Here is a 19,870-nt window from a genome sequence, read left to right on the forward strand (position 1 = left end):
AATATACACATATATACTAGATATAGTAAAATCATGTACTCTGAAAATGTCATCTTCGATTTTTATCTTCACAGTATATATGTTTTATCAATGATATACACATTCTAAAACACATATCTCAACAATACTCGACTGATTCGTAAATGTTAATGAAAACATCGAAACTAAAATAACTATTTTAAATGCGACATGCACGCGCGGTTGCGTACACTTTCACGACGGCCGGAAATTTGATTTCAAGCGTTGTTTACGTATGAAGAGTATTGGGTATTCGTACCCATTCAAAATGTATATACATATATGTTCGCAAATGAATGTATGAATCCACCAAACTGAATAATTTCTTCGATGAATGAAAATCGACATGACTTTTTTTTTAATTTTCCTTTCGTTTTTTTTTTTTTTTTTTTTATTTTCAACATTAAATATACATTGGTGTACCTATCTCTCCCCCCCCCTCTCTCTCTCTCTCACGTATACAAATTTTATTTGTAGCATAGAGAATATAAATAAAAAAGTTAGACAAGAATATGCGAATAGAAATAAGGATCCTGAGTTTCGCGTAACGTTGCTCGTGTGCCTAGGGAAAACGAAACGAGAAAGGCAATATTTTATGTTCCAGTAAAGTCGAATACGATTGGCATCGTATTTTGATACCGTGTCTTTTGGGATTACTCTGTACGCCTGAAAAACCACGTATATAATTCACGTTGATTAAGACGATCGGATTCTATGGTTTGACATTTTCAAGCTAACGAATTGAAATTTGCAACGTCGTTATAACATATCTAGAGCTAAATAGGTTTTTATAAAGCTATTTATAAAAAAATATTAGATATATAAATAACGTCAAGAAAGATATGAAGTTCAACGGACAAGTAGTAAGCACACGTGTGGCAATAATCAGACTGCCGGTGGGTAGATCAGTAGTACGCGTCAATAATAGAGAATACTGAGCGACAAAAGGAGATAGTTCCGTTTATATACAGGCATATACGGCAAAGTTATAAATCTTAAATGAACGGGAGAAAATGTTTGCCTCGTTTTTTCTAATTAATTACAAAATGAAAAATTATAAATTCGCGCATTAGAATATCAAATTCGTTATGTTAATTATAAAAGAGAAAAAAAAAAAGAACGAAAATAGAAAAGGTACTGGGTACACATTGAAATGGATCATTTTATACGAAGAATGGTAGTCGTTAAATATATTGACTGTCGATAATTATAATCAATATACATAAACGTATTTACAATAATAAATGCTTAATCCTACCATGATAGCGTAGAAAGGAGGTCACTTAATATTTGCTTTAAACTTTAGGATCGAAATTCACGTGGTTGCAAAACTATTAGCTAGAAAGTCGTCTCTTGAACCTAAATTTCATCGAATACAGTCTCTTCAAAGTTAATTCATTGATATAATTATATTTAATCCGCTGTTATTCTTATTTGAGAGATTGTTTTAAGCACCGTCGCTTTATTCTAACATACCTTAGCGAAAATCGGTAAATAGAAAAACTCGTACTTCGTTCGACAATGTGTGATTTCTTTTTAATCAGTTTTTGAATAAATTAAAAGTTCAAGAAGAACGATAATTTCTTTCTTAATTTTATAGAAGCTCATAATATATACAATATTAGAATATCGTTAACACATCCAGCACACAATGAAAGCTGTTTAATTTCGTTTATGTAGTTCTAAAATTGAACTAATATTCTTTGTGACAAACGGATATATATATATATATATATATATATATATATATATATATATATATATATATATATATATATATATATATATCCAAATATCACAATGAGGAAAAAAGTGCATAAACTCTTCACTGATTCTTTCTATAACAAGCTTATACTAAACTCATGTAAAATAAATGAGATATAAATGTAAGATGAATGATAACATCAACGATACTCTACAATCATTGACGATGCTTCTTTAAATATTTGGATATAAAGGATCTTTATTTTCATTTTTCATTTTCCTCCGAAGATAATTTAGCTTTCATCGAATCATGATATGCATCCAATAATTCTTTAGGACTTAATTTTGAACTGATTGCCTTATAAATCTTAAGTAATTCGTCTCTTTCACTTTTGCTTTCGACATGCGACAATACTAATTCAGTAGACCACAACTTATCGAATACATCTTGTATAAGAGCTGGATTCTGTAACTTAAGCGTTTCTGTTATGTCGGTTAAACTACTATTTTGCAAAGCAATATCCAAAACGAGTTGCGGTGGAATTAGTTCGTCGTTTGCAACTGTATGACTAATTATTACATCCATGGGAACTCTCTTTAACATATCACTGAAACACGACAGATCTGTCATAGGAGTTTTAATACCATCATTGTCTTCCTTTTTCAATATCACTGATAACATTGCAGCAAGTTCCGAAGATGTACATTTTTGACATACAAAATCTTTTATTTCCTTGAAATCAAAAATGTTCATGCAATCGCCAATCGTAATTTTTTTCCGATATGCATTGAGAACTTTATGGAAAAATTGTTTGTCGCCACTAAAAATATCGGGAAGTCTTAAAAGAACTTTATTAATACCGCAACCACGACATGCAGATTTTAATTTCGTTTCGTAGTAACTTCCGTTATTGTCAAGTCCAAGTAGTTTCAACGTTTCCTTTTCAAATTCTGCTTCTGGCAAAGCTCTCGTTTTCATCTATAAAAATTGTTTACATGAGATTATATTATTTATATAAAACCAATGTAACACAACCAAAACTTTTAACTGTTCTTACCTTATAATGTGCAAGTATACTTTCAGAAGTACTTCGTTTGACAGCACTTTGCATTACTAAATTAACATCGATTTCATCCAAAAGATCTTCTAATGCCATTTGAGCTTCGACGGATTTTGTTGCTACATTTGCAGATTGTGAACATACCATTGAATCAGTACAAACACCGACAGATTTAGTCGTACAGTTTGAATCGACCATTGATACTTTGATAGTCGATGGTATCTGAGATGAAACGTTAAGGTTGCTTGATTCCGTTGTACATGCATTATCAGTATTTGTGAGTATTTCTGTTTGGCAGGCCATGTCAAGTACTTCCTTTTGCAAATCGCAATTTGTTGTTTTAGTTTCAGTGATCGAAAGACTAGAATGTAATTCGAAACAAGATTTCGGACTTTTCAATCCTACCAAATTTTTATTAATGTAATGTTGTAAAATCTTTTTAACAAACTGAACTTTAGAATTACCCTTTACAGGCATTCTATTTACTTCACGAGAAGTTAATTGTGCAAGATCACCGATATTAATTATGTTTCTACTTGAGAAATAAGAATTCAAATGTTTAATCCACGACGGATAAGTCAAGTATTCGGTTATAGTATTTATAGGATCTTGACACGACATCAATTCTAAACAAATTGGTTGTGTATCATTTAAAAGTTCTGGATTAGAACTTTTCAAGCTAGATTCGCTAGCTTGGCTCACAGGTAAACTCCCAAATATTGAATCTGTTACTGGTAATGTATCTTGGTCCGCAATATTTTCTGATGTTTGTGTACTAGTTCGTAAAGGTTTCCCGCAAAATACTTCATCTGAATTCGCTGTAGAATTCAAACTAGTAATATTTCCCACATCTACCGTATCTTCTAAATTTTCTGCATTAGTTGTAATATTTAATTGTGGAGAAACTGCTGAATCGTTTTCATCAGTAACATCTTTATCTTCGTTTTGTGGCTGATCCGTATTATCTTTATCATCCGCACTACCAAACATATCTTGCTGAGTTTCAGATTCTTGGGATTGAAATATTTCGTCATTTTTAGTCGACGATGGAAACTGTGCCTCCTTAGGAATGGTCGTATCTTCTATCATTTCTACTTGTTGGGACAAATTATCTAATGTAACTTCAGTGTATAACTTTGCTTCTGAAATTTCGCTCATGTTCTCTGAAAAACTGCAGGTTGTATGATCATCTATTACCATATTGTCATCAGTATATTCTAATTCCTCGGCTATTTTTGTTAATAATTCATTCTCCCTTTCACATTGTAAATCGACTTCACATCCGTAATCTGGTTGTACTTCAACATTCTTATCTTTTACTGTATCAATTTGAATGAATTTAAGTTTTGTTTGCTTTATTCGTTGCGGCGTATCCTTACGAAACAATAAAATACGAGAAGATAATTTATTTGCTTTATCGGGAGAATCAGTAAGCGTAATCTCATAACCCATTTGCTTAGAAACTGGAGGGTCAGCGAAACTAACTCGTTTTCTCTATAAAAAAAAAAAAAAAATAAGTAGATACGTGACCAAAGATACATATATATATAAAATTATGAAAATTAAAAAAATACCTTATTTGATGCTGTAGTTTCTAAATCACATTCTGTTAGAGCCATCCGATGTCGCTTAAGAATACTAGCACTAGGTGATGCAGTTAATGATGGAGGATTAGCACTGGACCATTCTAGCATAGGTAATTCTGTTTTTTCCTGAGACGGCGATAAACTTCCGTCATTTCCTTTCTCAACTGTATTTTCCAAGCTGATTAGCATATAATCAGGTATTGTTTTCTCCACATTGGAAGAAAGTTTTTCACCGTCATTTTTTAAATTAGAAAACGATTTAATTGGCGAAGATGAAATATATTCTCCAGATTTCATATTATTAAATATTTTTTCTTGGCGGCTACTACATGGACCTCCAATTTTATCATTATCTTTAAATATCATAATTTTATCTTTTTTCCCTATCTGCATCTCGTTTTCTCCTTCTTTAGATTTAATCTTCTTTATATCTTCGTCCGTTTTTACACTTTGACTATTAGTTTCTGTTATTATTTGTTTTGTAACTAAACCCAACATATGAGCTGCGCGACCTCCCTTAGTTGGATAAGCTTTTAATTTTAAAAGTCGCTTAATATTATTTTTAGGTGATGATACAACCATTGCAGAGATTTTATGTGTAGGTGAACTATTTACTTGCGATACATCCGAAGATGTCTTCTTTTCATCTTCACGTTGAATACAACTAATTTCATGATCCGAAGTATTTACAACTGTTACAGTGTTATCGTCTATATGTACTATCTCATCAATTTTATCATTGAGTTTAGGATCGTCGAGTTTAGGGTCATCGTCTGGAATCTTTTTAGGCACATTAGGTATTTCTTTTGTACTTTTCTTTACTGTAGTAGATTCTGTCGAAACATTATCTTTATTACACGAGTTATTAGATTTCATGACCGGTACATTAACTATTTTATCGATTTTATCAATTTTAATAAAACATTTTTTATCATTATATTTTCCTTCCAATTTTGATATTACATTTATTTCTTGTGAATTTTGTATAATCTCTTGAGTTCCATCTTCTGCAGATAATAATAGTTCCTCTTTTTTTATAGATTGTTTAGTATTTATTTCGTTTGTATTCGTATCGAGTTCTTTAAATTTCTTTTTACTGTCTCTTATTTTGGCAACATTCAATGAATTATCTTTATCTGTAATTTCATCTTGAATATCCATAGTGGTGTTATCTGTGATTTCAGACGATACATTTGTACTTTCATCAGATTTAGAATCTCCGATATCAGTATTACTAGTTTCCTTTTCTACAGCTCTCTCCATTGCATCAATAATAGGTAATTCTTCATTTTTATTTGACTCGGATTTAAAACTTTTTTTATTTTTCTTTTTAAGTGAAGACTGACCACATACACTCGACTTTGTTTCTTCAATATTCTTTAGTTCTGGACTTTTTCGTGTATACGTTCGTAAATTTTTAATCTCACAATTAGTATCTTTTAACTGTTCTTGTTGTTTGGATCGTCGACGATTTGGTAATGCACTGTAAAATACCATATTTATTTTTAACCTTGATATCTCATTTTTCGTACGTTGACTCAAGCATTGTTCTTCTTTCGTTCCCTCCGAATGTTCACTTTCTACGGATGGTACACTATCAGAGTCACTTGGAGTTTCAGAAATAGTATACTTCCTTCGTCTTCGTTGGTACATTGTTTCCTCAGAATCGCTGTCTGAAGCATACTTACGTTTTGTACCTTTCCTATGTTTAATTAGACTCGATTTTGTTTTCAATGTTTTTAACATTTTAGATTCACTTTGTTCATCCTGAGTATTCGTTGTTTTATCAGAATCAAGTTCGTTGGAACCTGTTTTCGTCGTGCTATTGCGATTCCGTCGTTTACCATTTTCTAATACCGATGGAGATGATAATCGTGGTTCAGATTCTTTTTCATCGGAAAACTCATCTCGGGATTCGAAGTTCAATCGTTTTGCAACGGAATCTAATTCATCTTGGTCATATATCTCTTCCTTATCGTCGTCGAGTGATGTTCCCAATTTGTCATTTTCAAAGATCTCTGATATCAAATTGGTCTGTTCTTTGGATGAATTATCGTTCGTGTTATTGTCACTACATTTGTTAGACGTACTGTCCTCATTTAATAAACTTGTAGATTGTACTGGTGGATCAATCTGTTGTTGTACGGCTTTCAAATCAGTATTGCTAATAGTTTCTATTTTATCAATGACGATATATTCCGTAATTGTAGATTCAATAGTATTTTCTTTGTTAGCATCATGATCAATATTTTCTTCTTTTTCAGGATTATTTTTTGTAGCATCATGTGCATAATCTGTTTCGTTAATACGCTTACCTCTTTTATCAAACCATTCCTGCAAATTTTGAGTACTTTGTGAAGATGATTGTGAAAGATCATTGTACAATGCAGGGATGTCATCTCTTTTCTTTTTTAATATTTCTTTTTGATGGTCGGTTAAACGATTCACATCATATTTTACGTCTGTTTTAATATAGACATATTCCTAACCAAACAAATACAGAATATACAGAATTTGTTTTCTCCGAATATATATATATAAAGAAAAAAAGAATATACCTGGGCCTCAGGATCAGGCATTGATATCCTTTTTTCGTCATTCTCTTTCTTTGCTCTAATAAGTATCATCTTAGGAATTACAGATTTTCTATTTAAAAAACTTCCTGCCATCTTCATTTGTTTTTCAGATATCTCTTTATCTTCTATTTTCTTTTCTGCATTGTTTAACTTGAATGGTAGTTTATCTGGTTTTATTCTCTTATGTATTTCCTGCACCATGCGTTGTCCTTTCTCATCGAAATTATTTTCTTCGTCTAAGAATGACAATGTTTGCGTTGCTATTTCTATATTAGAGTGGTTTATAGATTGAATAATGATTTCTTTATATAGCGACAAAAATTCCGAACTATAACTTTTTTCAAGACCTTTAAAAATACTAATTACGATCTCCCACATATTCGTAATCTACAAATAAACAAATGATAATATTAATGATAAATATTGAAGTATGGAAATAAAATACTGCATGAAATTTATTTATTTGATTATTATACTTCTTTTAGTGATGTTCCTGTTGAAGATACGAGCACAAGTTCAATCACTGGTTTCACATACTGCAAACACAATATTGCCTTTTTTGGATCATGACCATATACAGTAATAAGCACTGCGGATAATGCTTTCAATGTGATATCACAGTCAGTAAATTGTGAATTATTGAAAGTAGTCCTAATGAGATCTATCAAAAATTCCACAACAGATGGTACTTCATTGCAAGCTAAAAATTAATTTAATATACATAAATACAATGAGATAAATACATTTTACATAAATTATTATAGAAATCATATTGTATTATCATACCAAGTAAAGAATTAAAATTTATAGTATTCAATAATGTATCCAAACAGGAAGTGATAAGATTATTACAGTCCTTATTTTTATTTAAACAACACTGCATCATTTTTATGGTACTTAATAGTGTTTCATTAGATTTTACTGTGACGATCAAATCTCCTTGTAAATCGAACTGCTTATATAATTTTTTCCAAGTCCCACTAATTTCTTGAACCTGTTAATATATCGCATTTAAATATACTTATTAATTTCTATTAGATTTACAATGTTATTTAATATATAATTATATAGATACAAAAACCTGTTTTAAATCCTTCAAAAATATATGCGTAAATGGAAATTTTAAAATATACTCTGTAGTCTTAAAATTATGTTGAGCAGCATTGCCTTCATTGATGTTACATGAATCTTCCATATATTTTGTTAATATTTCTGCTACAATGCACCATATCTCAGGTATAACAGTTCTAAAAAATCACGATAATAAAAAATATAAACATAAAATGATGTGCAATTATTTACTTTATATCAAAATTAACTCACGTGGATTTATCTTCTACGTTGACCTGTGTTATTTTGTCTAAAACGATTTTCAAGAATTCCAATGTATTTAAACAGTACTCATTCCCTATTTTAGGTTTAACACATTCCCATAATAAACAATTAAGTCCTTTACAATGATTCCTTTAAATTAAATATAATGATAAAATCAATTCATCTCAACATATTTCGTGTGCTATTTGTAAACAAGAAATATATATATATATAAATAATACTTACTTCTTTATTTTTTGTAATATTGATGTTGAAAAAAGTTTAAACAATAAATCTGACAACATTCCACTGTGGATTTGGATATCCTTATTAAAATTAGGTAGATCAATTATAATAACATCAAGAATCAGATCTTGGATCATTGGCTTATCAGCAATATGATTTACCAATTCGTTTATTACTAATAAAATGTCTTTATAAACAAGATCCTGAAAATTATATTTAATTATTATATATATACAGGAAAAAATATAGAATTAATATTTTTGCTTCTCACCTTTATTTCTGTTTGTGATTCTTGAGCATAATTAACTAAACTCGACCATAGAAGTTTTCCTGCTTGACATCTATTTTTCATTTCTTTATCATTAATTTGGCTTAAAATAAGTAAAGCTTCTCCAACGCTATGTATAATACTTTTATAACATTGTTGAAAAACTGTACCACATATACAATGTGGAAGCATTTCTTCTAAAATTGGTGTATAAAGCATATGCTTTTCTTGTTTTGCAACAAGCAGTTGTGATAAAGCATCCACAGCAACTAATTTTGTTTTAAAAAATCTCTTGCCAGGTGATGCAACATCACATTTAGATGAAAGTAATGGTGTATCTCCAAGAGGACCAAAGCAAAAGTTCAAAAATTGTGTTATCACAGGATCAACAAATTTTCCAATATCTTTATAAAGTTTAATGATCAAATGCCACCAAACTTCCAGTTTAGTAAGCGCTATTAATTCAGTCTTACTATTTTTTGCATTTAATGGTATACACAACAATTTTATTCTTCTTGTAGTTCCAAGTTCTTGAGAATCTAAAGCAAAATTGTCAATCAACAATTTCCATGAAAGGAAAGCTTGCCTAAAAAACAATAAATACATTTTTAAGAAAAATATTATTTATTTATGATATGAACAATGAATATATATCAAACCTCCGTATTACAGCATCAGAAGATTTGAAGGCTCTTTCCTCAACACTGAGCAAATTATTTATCAAACTTGCACCACGATGAAGATCGGTACCAAGTAATTGAACGCTAATATTCCATTGGACAGCCCAATCAAGTTCACATACTGTTACTAAAAGCTGCATTCGTTTACAATATGTAGATTGTAAATCTGTTTTATATTGTGTCCAAACATCTGGTAATTCATTACGAACATGTGTAGCCAAATTTGTTGTGATTGCTTGCTGTAAGACTTTTAAAGCCGGACTGCGTTGTCGCTTATGACCCATATAAGCTAATAGTACAACTTTCTCCATTAGTAATTCATCAAACTATAATGACAATATATACAAATTAAAATCTTGTAATACACAATATAATTCTTCATCCCAAAGTAGAATATTTAATTTGTATACCCTTTGTATTTTATTATCAGCCATCTCAGCAGCTACTTTGTATAATCTCCTCAACAAATTAAGACTATAATTAATCATTTCTTCTTCAATCTTCTGATTATTAGATAATACTCTGTTTTCAATTTCAGTTAATTTTTGTAAATTATCTGTACATGCTGTTGGTAAAAGCCAATTCATTGTGACAGGCTGTACAGTATGCATACAATCATTTAATAAATGAAAAATTGACTTATCATTGGCAGCTATTAATATGGCTATATCATCCACAACATCTAGTAATTTAAGAATTTTTAATCTAAAACCATAACATATACACAAATAACATATAAAGTAGAAACAATAGATATCATTGATTTAATAACAAGAAATAATCCAACCTGTCCTTTCTATTTATATGTAACATTGATTCAAACAGATTTAATTTGTGACTCCTGAAATTTTGCACAATACAAGTAAGTGTATCGTATGCCTCATGTTGTATATTTTGATCCTTGCTCATAGAAGCATCTATAACCAACTTGCATAGATCCTTATATTGCTCTTCCTTAATGTTATTCGAAGATTCTAACTTTTTAAAATTACTAAAAAGAAAAACTCAATAAGAACAAAAAATTGACTCTGTTATAAGAGATAATAATTGTACTTGTAATTAAATTTTAAATACAATTTGAATGAAACGATAATTTAACTATTAAGTCATACAAAATGATTAAAATGAAAGAAATTATAGATTTTTAGAAAAAAATCAACTAAATAATATAAAAAATTCTAATAGCGTTACCTGCGAATATAGGTTAAAGCCTCTCTCTTTTCCTTGTTGCTACTAGTTTCCCGTAGCATTTTTAGAATCTTCGGGAAAGATTGAGTTACAGTAGCCATATCTTTACACTTGTTGTTTACAAAAACTCTATCGATATTTAAACATCGCTTCACACCCGTAGCGTCCTAAAGCCCTAAAAGAAAAGAGCTTTACGTACTTGCTTGATGAAAAAATTTGCGCGCGCGACTAATGCGATAACAATTTCTTGAACTGTGGATAGCTTCACGAAATTCGATTCCAATGTATTCTCGATCGTTTGTTCAACATATATGCGCAAATATATTCGACGAAACACTATCACGCACAATATGTTAAAATCCTAAAAAGAATTACACCGATTATTTCAAAACCAATAATGAATTTATCTATATCATTCTCTCTTTATTTTATATTACAGCTGTACGAAACAAAAGCACTAAACATTTGTTGTTTTGGAAGCAACGCCAATAGCTTCAATACCAACGTTCGGCTGCACTGGGTTGCACTCACTCACGCTCAACTCTCACAATCCCTTACAGTCAGATCTACATATTTATCGAAACACATTTTCCATTGCATTACGCTTTTGAAAACACGACTTTTTTATCTGATAATATCTAGCTAACTATTTCAGAGTAAAACAATAAAAAGATTGAATTTTTATTTTATAAATATAATTATTATTTAAATTTAATGATTAGGTTATTTGTAATAATTAATTAAAATGTATTATTTCCTTGTTTCTTTATGTGTACGAGTTTTCAAAAAAATCTCATAAGTGAACATGTACTAAATTACAAACAAAAATTTGACACGACAAAAAGTAAATTATAATAATTATAATGATGTTATGTATATGATATGTGATCACAAACCTTAGTAATTTAGCATATAAGCAATGAAAAATGCATTGGCGCCAAATTTTTTCCAACCTTATCACGACGCTTGTGGAACAGATGGCGTTACATTTGGAGTACAAGAAATGTTCTCTTTGATTGGCAGAATCTTAAATAAACAGGACTCCATCATTGTAAAATAAGTTTACCATTGACCAATCCAGAAACGCGTTACATCAAACAATTCAAACGCGATGTTACATTTCAAAACATTTTCAGTTATACTTCCAGTAAACTACAGAGAGTTATCGAATGCTCGTGGACTAAACTCTTTTATTAAAACTAATATTTTATAAAAAAGTATTTACAAATTTTATTTATTGATATAATATGGCTAATTATCAAGATCGATATAAAGCAAATAATGGTTTCGGAAACATACGAAACAGTCGTGCTATTCGTGCTAGAATATGCGAAATCAAACGTAAAAAACAGAGGGCCGAAGATTTTTCAAAAAAACGAGAATTAGAAGTTGTTGCTGATATAGACACGGAAGGTAACGTGATTAATTTTTATAATAAAACAAAAATTTCAATAATCTTCGAATGATTATATCGTATGAAGTATAAAGTGTGTGATGTAATTTATGAGAACCTATGAAATGTCTGTAGCTCTTGTTAAAATTATTTAAAAAAATAGAAATTATTTTTTACTTTTATTAATCAATTTCTTCCCAAAAAATATAACTCAATATTATAAAAATCAATTATATATTCTTATAAGATAGTTATATTCAATTATATGATCTATAATTATATTAATTTTACGTTATAATTTTATAGCTTTTTTGTACTCATTATTAAATTACATTTTTATAAAAATATATTTTTATTGTTCAGATGACAAGAATAACAGATACTGCAAGTTATTGAAATGGAAAGCTGAACGGGATAGACTTAAAAAAATGGAACAAAAAAAGAAAAAACCTGTCTTCAAAGTGGGTGTAGTTCATCATAATTACTATTCTCCCCCAATAAAAGATTCTAGTATACTGCCTCATACCAAATCATGTTTGCATAATCCTAAACAAATTACACGACCTATGTTACCACCAAAAAGAGTTACCAGAGCTACTGAAAAACGTCTTCTTAAGAAACAAGAGATATCTACAGAAATACTACCAAAACAAAATGTTATAGGAAAAAAACAAGAAAAATTATTAGGAAAAGATACAGAAAAAAATAGTGTGAAAGATGAACAAAAATCTTTTGCACCTAGTAATTATAAATTCACTGCTCCAAGTGGAGTAACAAGTATGCCTTTATTTGGTCGTGTGACTATGTTACATACACCTGAAAAAGTTTCTGCGCCAATGAAAAAAGTGAATAAAGCAAAAGTATCTTTATCGAAAGAAAAATTAGAATTATTGGATCAAGAATATGATGTAGCAACAAGTAATATAAGTGATCAAATACCTAATATTAACATAATAAATGATTCAGTAAAAGAAATAAAATTATACTTGTCATCTGATGATAATGAGATGACATTTGACTGTCCTGATAAAGAAGGAGAATTTCTTAGAAATAGTACTTTTTCCAATGACAGTCATTCACAAATGATACCATCACCTGGCAATATTTCAGCTATTATAACAGAAAAGGAAATATCCAAAAATTTAACCAATACTAAAATTAAAACTTCTTTATCAAAAAATATCTCTAAAAATAAAACTAAAAACAAGTCTCCTAAAAGTATAGATAATAGCCAAACAAAAGTAACATCTCCTTTAGCGATTGCTGATACCACATTAACTGAAACAAATTTATCTAAAGATCCAGTATTTTTTTCGCCATACATAGTATCTAGTCGTGGTAAAAGTAATGCTAGAAAGGAACAACAAATACGTCGTGGTATTGGTTCTCCATCTGATGATATTCCTACGAAAGAAACAGTTATGAAAACTCTTAACATATCAATTGAAGAAGAAGAACGCACTGCACAATATTTTGCTTTCATATTAAAAAAAGAAATAGATAGGCTTAATGAACTTTGTAAGAAATGGACAGATATACAGACAGAGTCAGATATTACAGAAGATGCTCAATATCAAATTAATCAAGCTATAGGACAAACACGTTTATTAATAAATAAAAAGTTTGAAAGATTTCAAAGATTGGTATCAGATTGTGAGACTGGTAAGGGAGAAATGTTAGTTACTTGCAGAGATTTACAAGGATTCTGGGATATGACATATATGGAAGTAATAAATTGTAATACACGATTTGAAGCATTAGAAAAACTTCGTTCTAGAGGTTGGGAAGAAGAAGAAATAACTGTAACTAAAGTTAAACCTAAAAAAAAAGTAGTAGCAAAAAAGAAAATTCTACCCAAAAAAAAAAGTTCAGTCCATGCTTTTATTTTGGCTACAAAGCAAAAAATGAAAAATAATAAAGACAATTCAAAAATGTTAGAAGAAAATATAAATGAAAACACAAATGAATCTTTAACTTCCATAAATAATATTAATATAGAAAACAAAAATAAAGTCTCATTCAACAATAATACTAGACGATTGAAATCTATGGACTCTAAGGATGAATTATCTGTCTCTAGTAAAAAAATAAATTCTAGACAAAGTTTATTACATAAAACTCTTTTATCAGAATCATGTAAAACAATAAAAACTCCGATAACTTTAATGAAAATAAGTCAAATGTACAAAACTCCTAAAATTGAATTGGATGATTCTATATCATATATTAACTCTAAACAAACACCTAGTAAGAGCATATTAAAACGTAAAGATGATTTTTCAATAAATGCTTTACGTTTAACAAAATCTATGCAGAAAGTTAACTTTAATGATCATGTGGTCTTAAATGAAGTCCCTATTGATGAAGAAGTACAAGACAATTTAGATCTGGCTGCCAGATTAGCTAGAATAGAAAATTATGACTTAGATTCTGAATACATAAATTATAAGATAAAAACTGAAAAAAAACTTAATTTCGATGATAATTCTTTCCAAGATTCAGAAAATGACTTACAATTTAATACTAATCAATTACTTTCATCGAGTGTAACTAACAAAGAAGATGATATTCTTCTAAACCTAGAGACATGTGAACAATTTGTCACAAATACTTCACCTAAAATTGAAAACATATTATCAAACATGTCATTAGAGAAATCTGCAGAAAATAAAACAAACACGAGAACTCTTAGAAACAGAACTGTTATAACAGAAAACTCTGCAAGAAGAATGTCTACAAGAAGTAGGAAAACAAATATTACAGTAAGTTAAAAACGAATTTTTTGTAGTATAGTAATATATTAGTATAATATATGGCTTATTAAAAAATATTAGCATAGCTCATTTTAATTCTACTTAACAATATATTTTATTTAGGAATCAATTGATGAAAAAGATAACCAAAAGGAAAATAAGAGTCCTGTGAAGTCAAAAAAAGGATCACGAAGGATGTCAAATAAATTTGAAGAAAAGGAACTTATAAAGAAAGAATCCTTCAATGTCACACAAACAAATTCAAAAAAGGAGCTAAGAAGATCCTCTCGAAAAAGTGTGAAGTTTAATGGTAAAAATAAAATAATAATATGGTTAAATAAAAACTAATCTATTCTTTAAAAAATAATAAGGATACTTTATTCTAGCTGAAGATTGTAGTGCCTGTGTAGAAAATAAAGTCACACATCCAATGACGCCGCATGTTAGACATAGTAAAGGTAAATTGAACCTAAGCTATTTGCAAGAAAATAGTACATTTATAGAAGCTCCTTCACCTAATACAGATTTGATTTCATGGGATTCTCCAAAAAGTAAGTAATATATAAATTTATTATTTCGTACATAACTAATAATTATATCAAATTTCAGTTCCTGCTAGAGTGAGGAGATCTGTCAGAAATTCTAATAAACATATACTTTAATAACGTGTATTGTATAATTTTTGTATATATACTCTTTCACTTATCAACTATTTTAATATTTCCATCTATTTTTCTTGCATAGATCAATATTACATTTTTTGTCAGAAATTGTTTCTAATTAAATATATGATTTATTAACATTAATTGTTTTTGACAAAACTAATTTTTGGTGGTAATGAAAGTATAATGATATATTTTTAATAATTTCTGTAATATATACTATAAGTATATTATTACTGAATCTGTAATAAAAAAAAATCTATATCTGATATAATTAATTAATTAAACCACCATAATCTGACACTGTTATCTCTCTTTACTTCCTCAGTATCATAAATTCTTTGTCCTGAACTTGTTGCTACAATAGGCAAACTTTTATGTACATTCACACCATTCACACTATCTTCAGATGCTTTAAATTCACATTTTGGATTCACATCTTCCTTATGATTTTCAGTTTCAAATAATTCCCAAATAATAATTTTTCCATCTGTACCTCCTATCAAAAAAATAGCATATGAAACTTGTATTTCTTGAAATTCTTAACAGCTTATTAATAGATAATACCTGATATTACATGGTGACCATTATTTGTGATATCAAATTGTATCTTTTGGTTTGTATCTGCTTGCCGCTTTTGAAAAGAATAAAGTAAAACACCAGGATTACGAAGATCCCAGCATAAAAATTCATTATTACGTCTAACAGCAGAGTACAACTTAGTTCCACACGGACTAAATTCAACTTGTGTCACACCATTTGCTGTTTTAAAAGTACAGATTGGTGTATCTTTGTAAAGCCCTAAATATGAATAGAACATAAAAAATAAAATTTTGAGTGAAATTAAAAAAATTTTACTACCATAAAAGATAAATATACTATTCTATGAATATAATGCATACCAATACTTTTGGAATATGTACCAAATGCCACCAAGCCTGGCATTAATGGATTTTCACGAATACAAGATACTATTCCACTAGTATTTGGAAAATCTTTCTTAAAATTAATGGTTGCAATTTGTCGTCCAGGGCGGTTTGTATCAAAAATTTGTAGAGTATTTTTAAAACCGCACAAAATTTGTTTACCAGAATCAATAAATTGAACACTAATAGAAGCTTTTACTTCATCGACGCTATAGAACAAATAATTTTTTAATTTATTCGCTTTAATTTAATAATTAAAAGCACAAAAATTAATACTAACTCATTATAAGCTCTGTAAGTAGCTCGCAATTCTCCTGTAAATGCATCCCATAAATGTATTGGACTTTCTTTACTGGTACTAAGAAAGCAACATGTTGCAGGATCCCATGAATTCATGAAAGGATACCAACAGGTATCATATATAAGTCCTCCTTCCTTAACAACTAAAGCAACTTTAAGATCAAATGTTGTAAAATTTGATGGTATTTTATCAGAATATAATGTTGTAGGAAGCTCATATAAGCGTATTCTAAAATCTTCTGATGGCACTAATAAACATGTACCATCTGGAGACCATTGGCAACCTTTTGTAAAATTCTCGCAGAATACAGTTGGTTGATATTCTTTAGTAGCAGCACATATCAACTTTGGTGAAACAGTCCAATTGTAACTACAAAAAGAATCATTTGTTGTATTCTTAGAAGTTGAATCTAGATTGTATACTTCAGTTTTCTCACATGAATTTGCTTCCATCTTTTCTATATTTAATTCAGAAGATACGCCTAATTCCTATAACATTGAATATATATATATATATATATATTATATATATATATATATATTAAATAAAATAATATAAATATCATTTTATAAATATCATTTATAATTTATTATGCATATATTAATTAAAAATATTGAAAGAACACTAACATCTATATTTAATATATGATCAATAGGCATCTCATTTGTATTGTTTGTAATATTAGGCCTTTGGATTGTATCTACATTTGTTTCATTACTTTGTGCTTGTTTATTTTCTGTCTCTTTTATAAAAATAGGATTTATAGAAATATTTTCAATTGCAGGATTGATAAGTTCAATATCCATATGTAATTTGTCTTCATCATCAACTAAAGATGTTAGACTAGTTTTACTAATACTTTCACTCTCCATAATAAATATCTTTTTACAAAACTTAGAAAAAATACAACATTATAAACTAACTCTAGATATATGAAAACATGTGTACTTGTATACAATGTTACAGACTGTACATACAAAATTTCCAGTGACCACTGTAGCAGTGATACCAACAGGTTTTTTATTCTGTATGATGAATGTAAATATTTTTTTCATTTTTGGACAATATATGTATTTATCTAAATATTTTTTATATAATGATAACTATGATACTCTTCATTTACTTTAAAAATCGTATATAATTTGACCTTTGCCAATGTAATATTTATTCAAAACATTTGATTCTTCATTTAAAATTAGCGCCATTCTGTTATCACTATTTAATCGAACGCGCAATCTCAACTTTCGTCGAATAAGAACGAAGAAAATCGAGCAAGACGCTGACTATGTAGAAGTATGGTTTCATGAATTACTATTCTGTGCCAGAATAGTGGACGAGCTGTGGTAGTTCCAAGTTTATGTAATTCGGTTAATTGTTTTATCTGGTGAGTTTTTTACTTTTAAATAAATTCTTCTTCACTTAAAAATATTTTAAAAAATTTTAAGCTCGCTTAGAAACAAAGTATTTCCAAAACTTCGAAAACGAAATTAATATTGCCATATTTGATTTTCGATAGTTACATAAATGCCCAATTTATCATCCAAAAATTTTGTAGAAATTAAAGTCTATTATTGCTAATCATTATGTAATGTACATTCTGTTATGATGTCAGTTTTTAAACAATCAATTTATTTGCTCATATGTTACATCCAAAATGACTGATTGTCAATTCAGAAATATCTTTATATATAATTCAATAAATGTATGAATGTATAATATGTAATGTGAATAAAATTGATCTCCTATTTATCTTTTTTATAAAATTGCAGGGCTAACAATTAAAACAAACATGTTTTGCAATCGTATATCTTCAATAGTTCGCCTTGCTGCAAAACAGCAGCAAGAGCAACAACAACGAGGTATGGCAACACTTCAAGCCATCTCTATACGTCTTAAATCTGTAAAAAATATTCAAAAAATCACACAATCCATGAAGATGGTTTCTGCTGCCAAATACAGTAGGGCAGAACGTGATTTAAAACAGGCTCGTCCACTTGGTATTGGCACCAAAATATTTTATGATCAAGCTGAGATTTCTGCACCACCTGAAGAACCAAAAAAGCTAGTTATAGCAATAACCAGTGATCGTGGTTTATGTGGTGCAGTTCATACTGGTGTTTCACGTAATATCAGAGATGCTTTATTAGCAGATTCTGCAGAACGAGAAAATACAAAGATTATTTGTGTCGGAGAAAAATCACGTGCAATTTTATCACGTTTATTTGCTAAGAACATATTATTTGTTGCATCTGAAGTAGGTCGTAAGCCACCTACTTTTACTGATGCATCAAAAATTGCTGTAGAAATCATGAACAGTGGGTATGTAGTAATTGTTTAATATATGTATATATTTATATATATTACTCAAATTTGTTATTTACTTATATAATATTTACAGTTATACTTTTGGTTCTGGCCGCATTGTATACAACCAATTCAAATCTGTGGTATCTTATAATGTTGAACAACTGCCTTTATTTGATAAAAATGCAGTATTAAATGCTCCAAAGTTAAGTGTTTATGATTCACTTGATGATGATGTTATACAAAGTTATTTAGAATTCTCATTAGCATCCTTATTATTCTATTCAATGAAAGAAGGAGCTTGCAGCGAACAATCCAGTCGTATGACTGCCATGGACAATGCCAGTAAAAATGCAGGAGAAATGATTGATAAGCTTACTCTCACATTTAATCGTACACGACAAGCTGTAATTACTAGAGAATTGATTGAAATTATTTCTGGTGCTGCTGCATTGGATTAAATATTCCATCTCGACACCATAATGTGTTTTAATATTAGCAATCAATAATAGAAGATAGAAAACAGACAAAAGGGGTATCTGAATAAGTCTAAAATATTGTACACAAAAAACTCATTAAAAATGTGCTACAATTTGGACTGATCATGAATACATACAGTTTTCAACAAATAATTGAAATTTCAGAATTATTAAAACTGCACTTCTATTATTAAATTTATATGAATAAATTTATTAAATTATATTATATTATATAAAAATAATTATTTTATTAGTTTTCATGCAGAGAAGTTTATACATGTCCTAATCATTGTCATTAATTATTTTTATCTGAAAGAAAAGTCAATATTATATCACGTTCAAACAGTTTATAACATGTTTTTTATATAATTTAAAGGGTCATGTAAAAACTGCTAACGATTTTATTTTTTT

General features: G+C 29.0%; 4 protein-coding genes across 6 annotated transcripts; 2 read left to right on the top strand and 2 right to left on the bottom strand.

Annotated features, from left to right (window-relative positions):
- Nucleotides 1-1,179: 1,179 nt before the first annotated feature.
- On the bottom strand, nucleotides 1,180-11,346 carry LOC124426426 (telomere-associated protein RIF1-like). Of its 3 annotated transcripts, none has more exons than XM_046968089.1 (15): nucleotides 11,105-11,344; nucleotides 10,645-11,002; nucleotides 10,241-10,444; nucleotides 9,864-10,158; nucleotides 9,433-9,779; nucleotides 8,777-9,359; nucleotides 8,506-8,708; nucleotides 8,269-8,409; nucleotides 8,027-8,192; nucleotides 7,732-7,939; nucleotides 7,422-7,645; nucleotides 6,928-7,332; nucleotides 4,358-6,853; nucleotides 2,781-4,277; nucleotides 1,180-2,701 (listed from the first exon to the last, which is right to left on the bottom strand). In XM_046968089.1, the coding sequence occupies exons 2-15, from the start codon at nucleotides 10,740-10,742 to the stop codon at nucleotides 1,988-1,990; spliced, it is 7,581 nt and encodes a 2,526-aa protein (XP_046824045.1). In that variant the 5' UTR covers nucleotides 10,743-11,002; nucleotides 11,105-11,344; the 3' UTR covers nucleotides 1,180-1,987. The 3 variants fall into 3 exon arrangements, with proteins under 3 accessions (XP_046824045.1, XP_046824044.1, XP_046824046.1); XM_046968088.1 differs by having other exon boundaries at nucleotides 11,079-11,344; XM_046968090.1 differs by having other exon boundaries at nucleotides 2,781-4,157; nucleotides 10,645-11,346.
- Nucleotides 11,347-11,767: 421 nt separating this feature from the next.
- LOC124426844 (disks large-associated protein 5-like) lies at nucleotides 11,768-15,531 on the top strand. Its single transcript, XM_046969002.1, has 5 exons — nucleotides 11,768-12,054; nucleotides 12,398-14,796; nucleotides 14,911-15,097; nucleotides 15,174-15,338; nucleotides 15,397-15,531. Exons 1-5 carry the CDS (start codon nucleotides 11,889-11,891, stop codon nucleotides 15,447-15,449), a joined length of 2,970 nt encoding a protein of 989 aa, XP_046824958.1. The 5' UTR covers nucleotides 11,768-11,888; the 3' UTR covers nucleotides 15,450-15,531.
- Nucleotides 15,340-17,681, bottom strand: LOC124426845 (telomerase Cajal body protein 1). The gene is made up of 5 exons (XM_046969003.1): nucleotides 17,306-17,681; nucleotides 16,656-17,164; nucleotides 16,352-16,584; nucleotides 16,017-16,250; nucleotides 15,340-15,948 (listed from the first exon to the last, which is right to left on the bottom strand). Exons 1-5 carry the CDS (start codon nucleotides 17,546-17,548, stop codon nucleotides 15,728-15,730), a joined length of 1,440 nt encoding a protein of 479 aa, XP_046824959.1. The 5' UTR covers nucleotides 17,549-17,681; the 3' UTR covers nucleotides 15,340-15,727.
- A 220-nt stretch (nucleotides 17,682-17,901) lies between these two features.
- Nucleotides 17,902-19,612, top strand: LOC124426640 (ATP synthase subunit gamma, mitochondrial). Its single transcript, XM_046968568.1, has 3 exons — nucleotides 17,902-18,060; nucleotides 18,446-18,995; nucleotides 19,075-19,612. Exons 2-3 carry the CDS (start codon nucleotides 18,466-18,468, stop codon nucleotides 19,439-19,441), a joined length of 897 nt encoding a protein of 298 aa, XP_046824524.1. The 5' UTR covers nucleotides 17,902-18,060; nucleotides 18,446-18,465; the 3' UTR covers nucleotides 19,442-19,612.
- Nucleotides 19,613-19,870: the final 258 nt, after the last annotated feature.

The sequence above is a fragment of the Vespa crabro genome, chromosome 9, assembly GCF_910589235.1.
Source record: "Vespa crabro chromosome 9, iyVesCrab1.2, whole genome shotgun sequence".
Classification (NCBI taxonomy): Eukaryota; Metazoa; Arthropoda; class Insecta; order Hymenoptera; family Vespidae; genus Vespa; species Vespa crabro.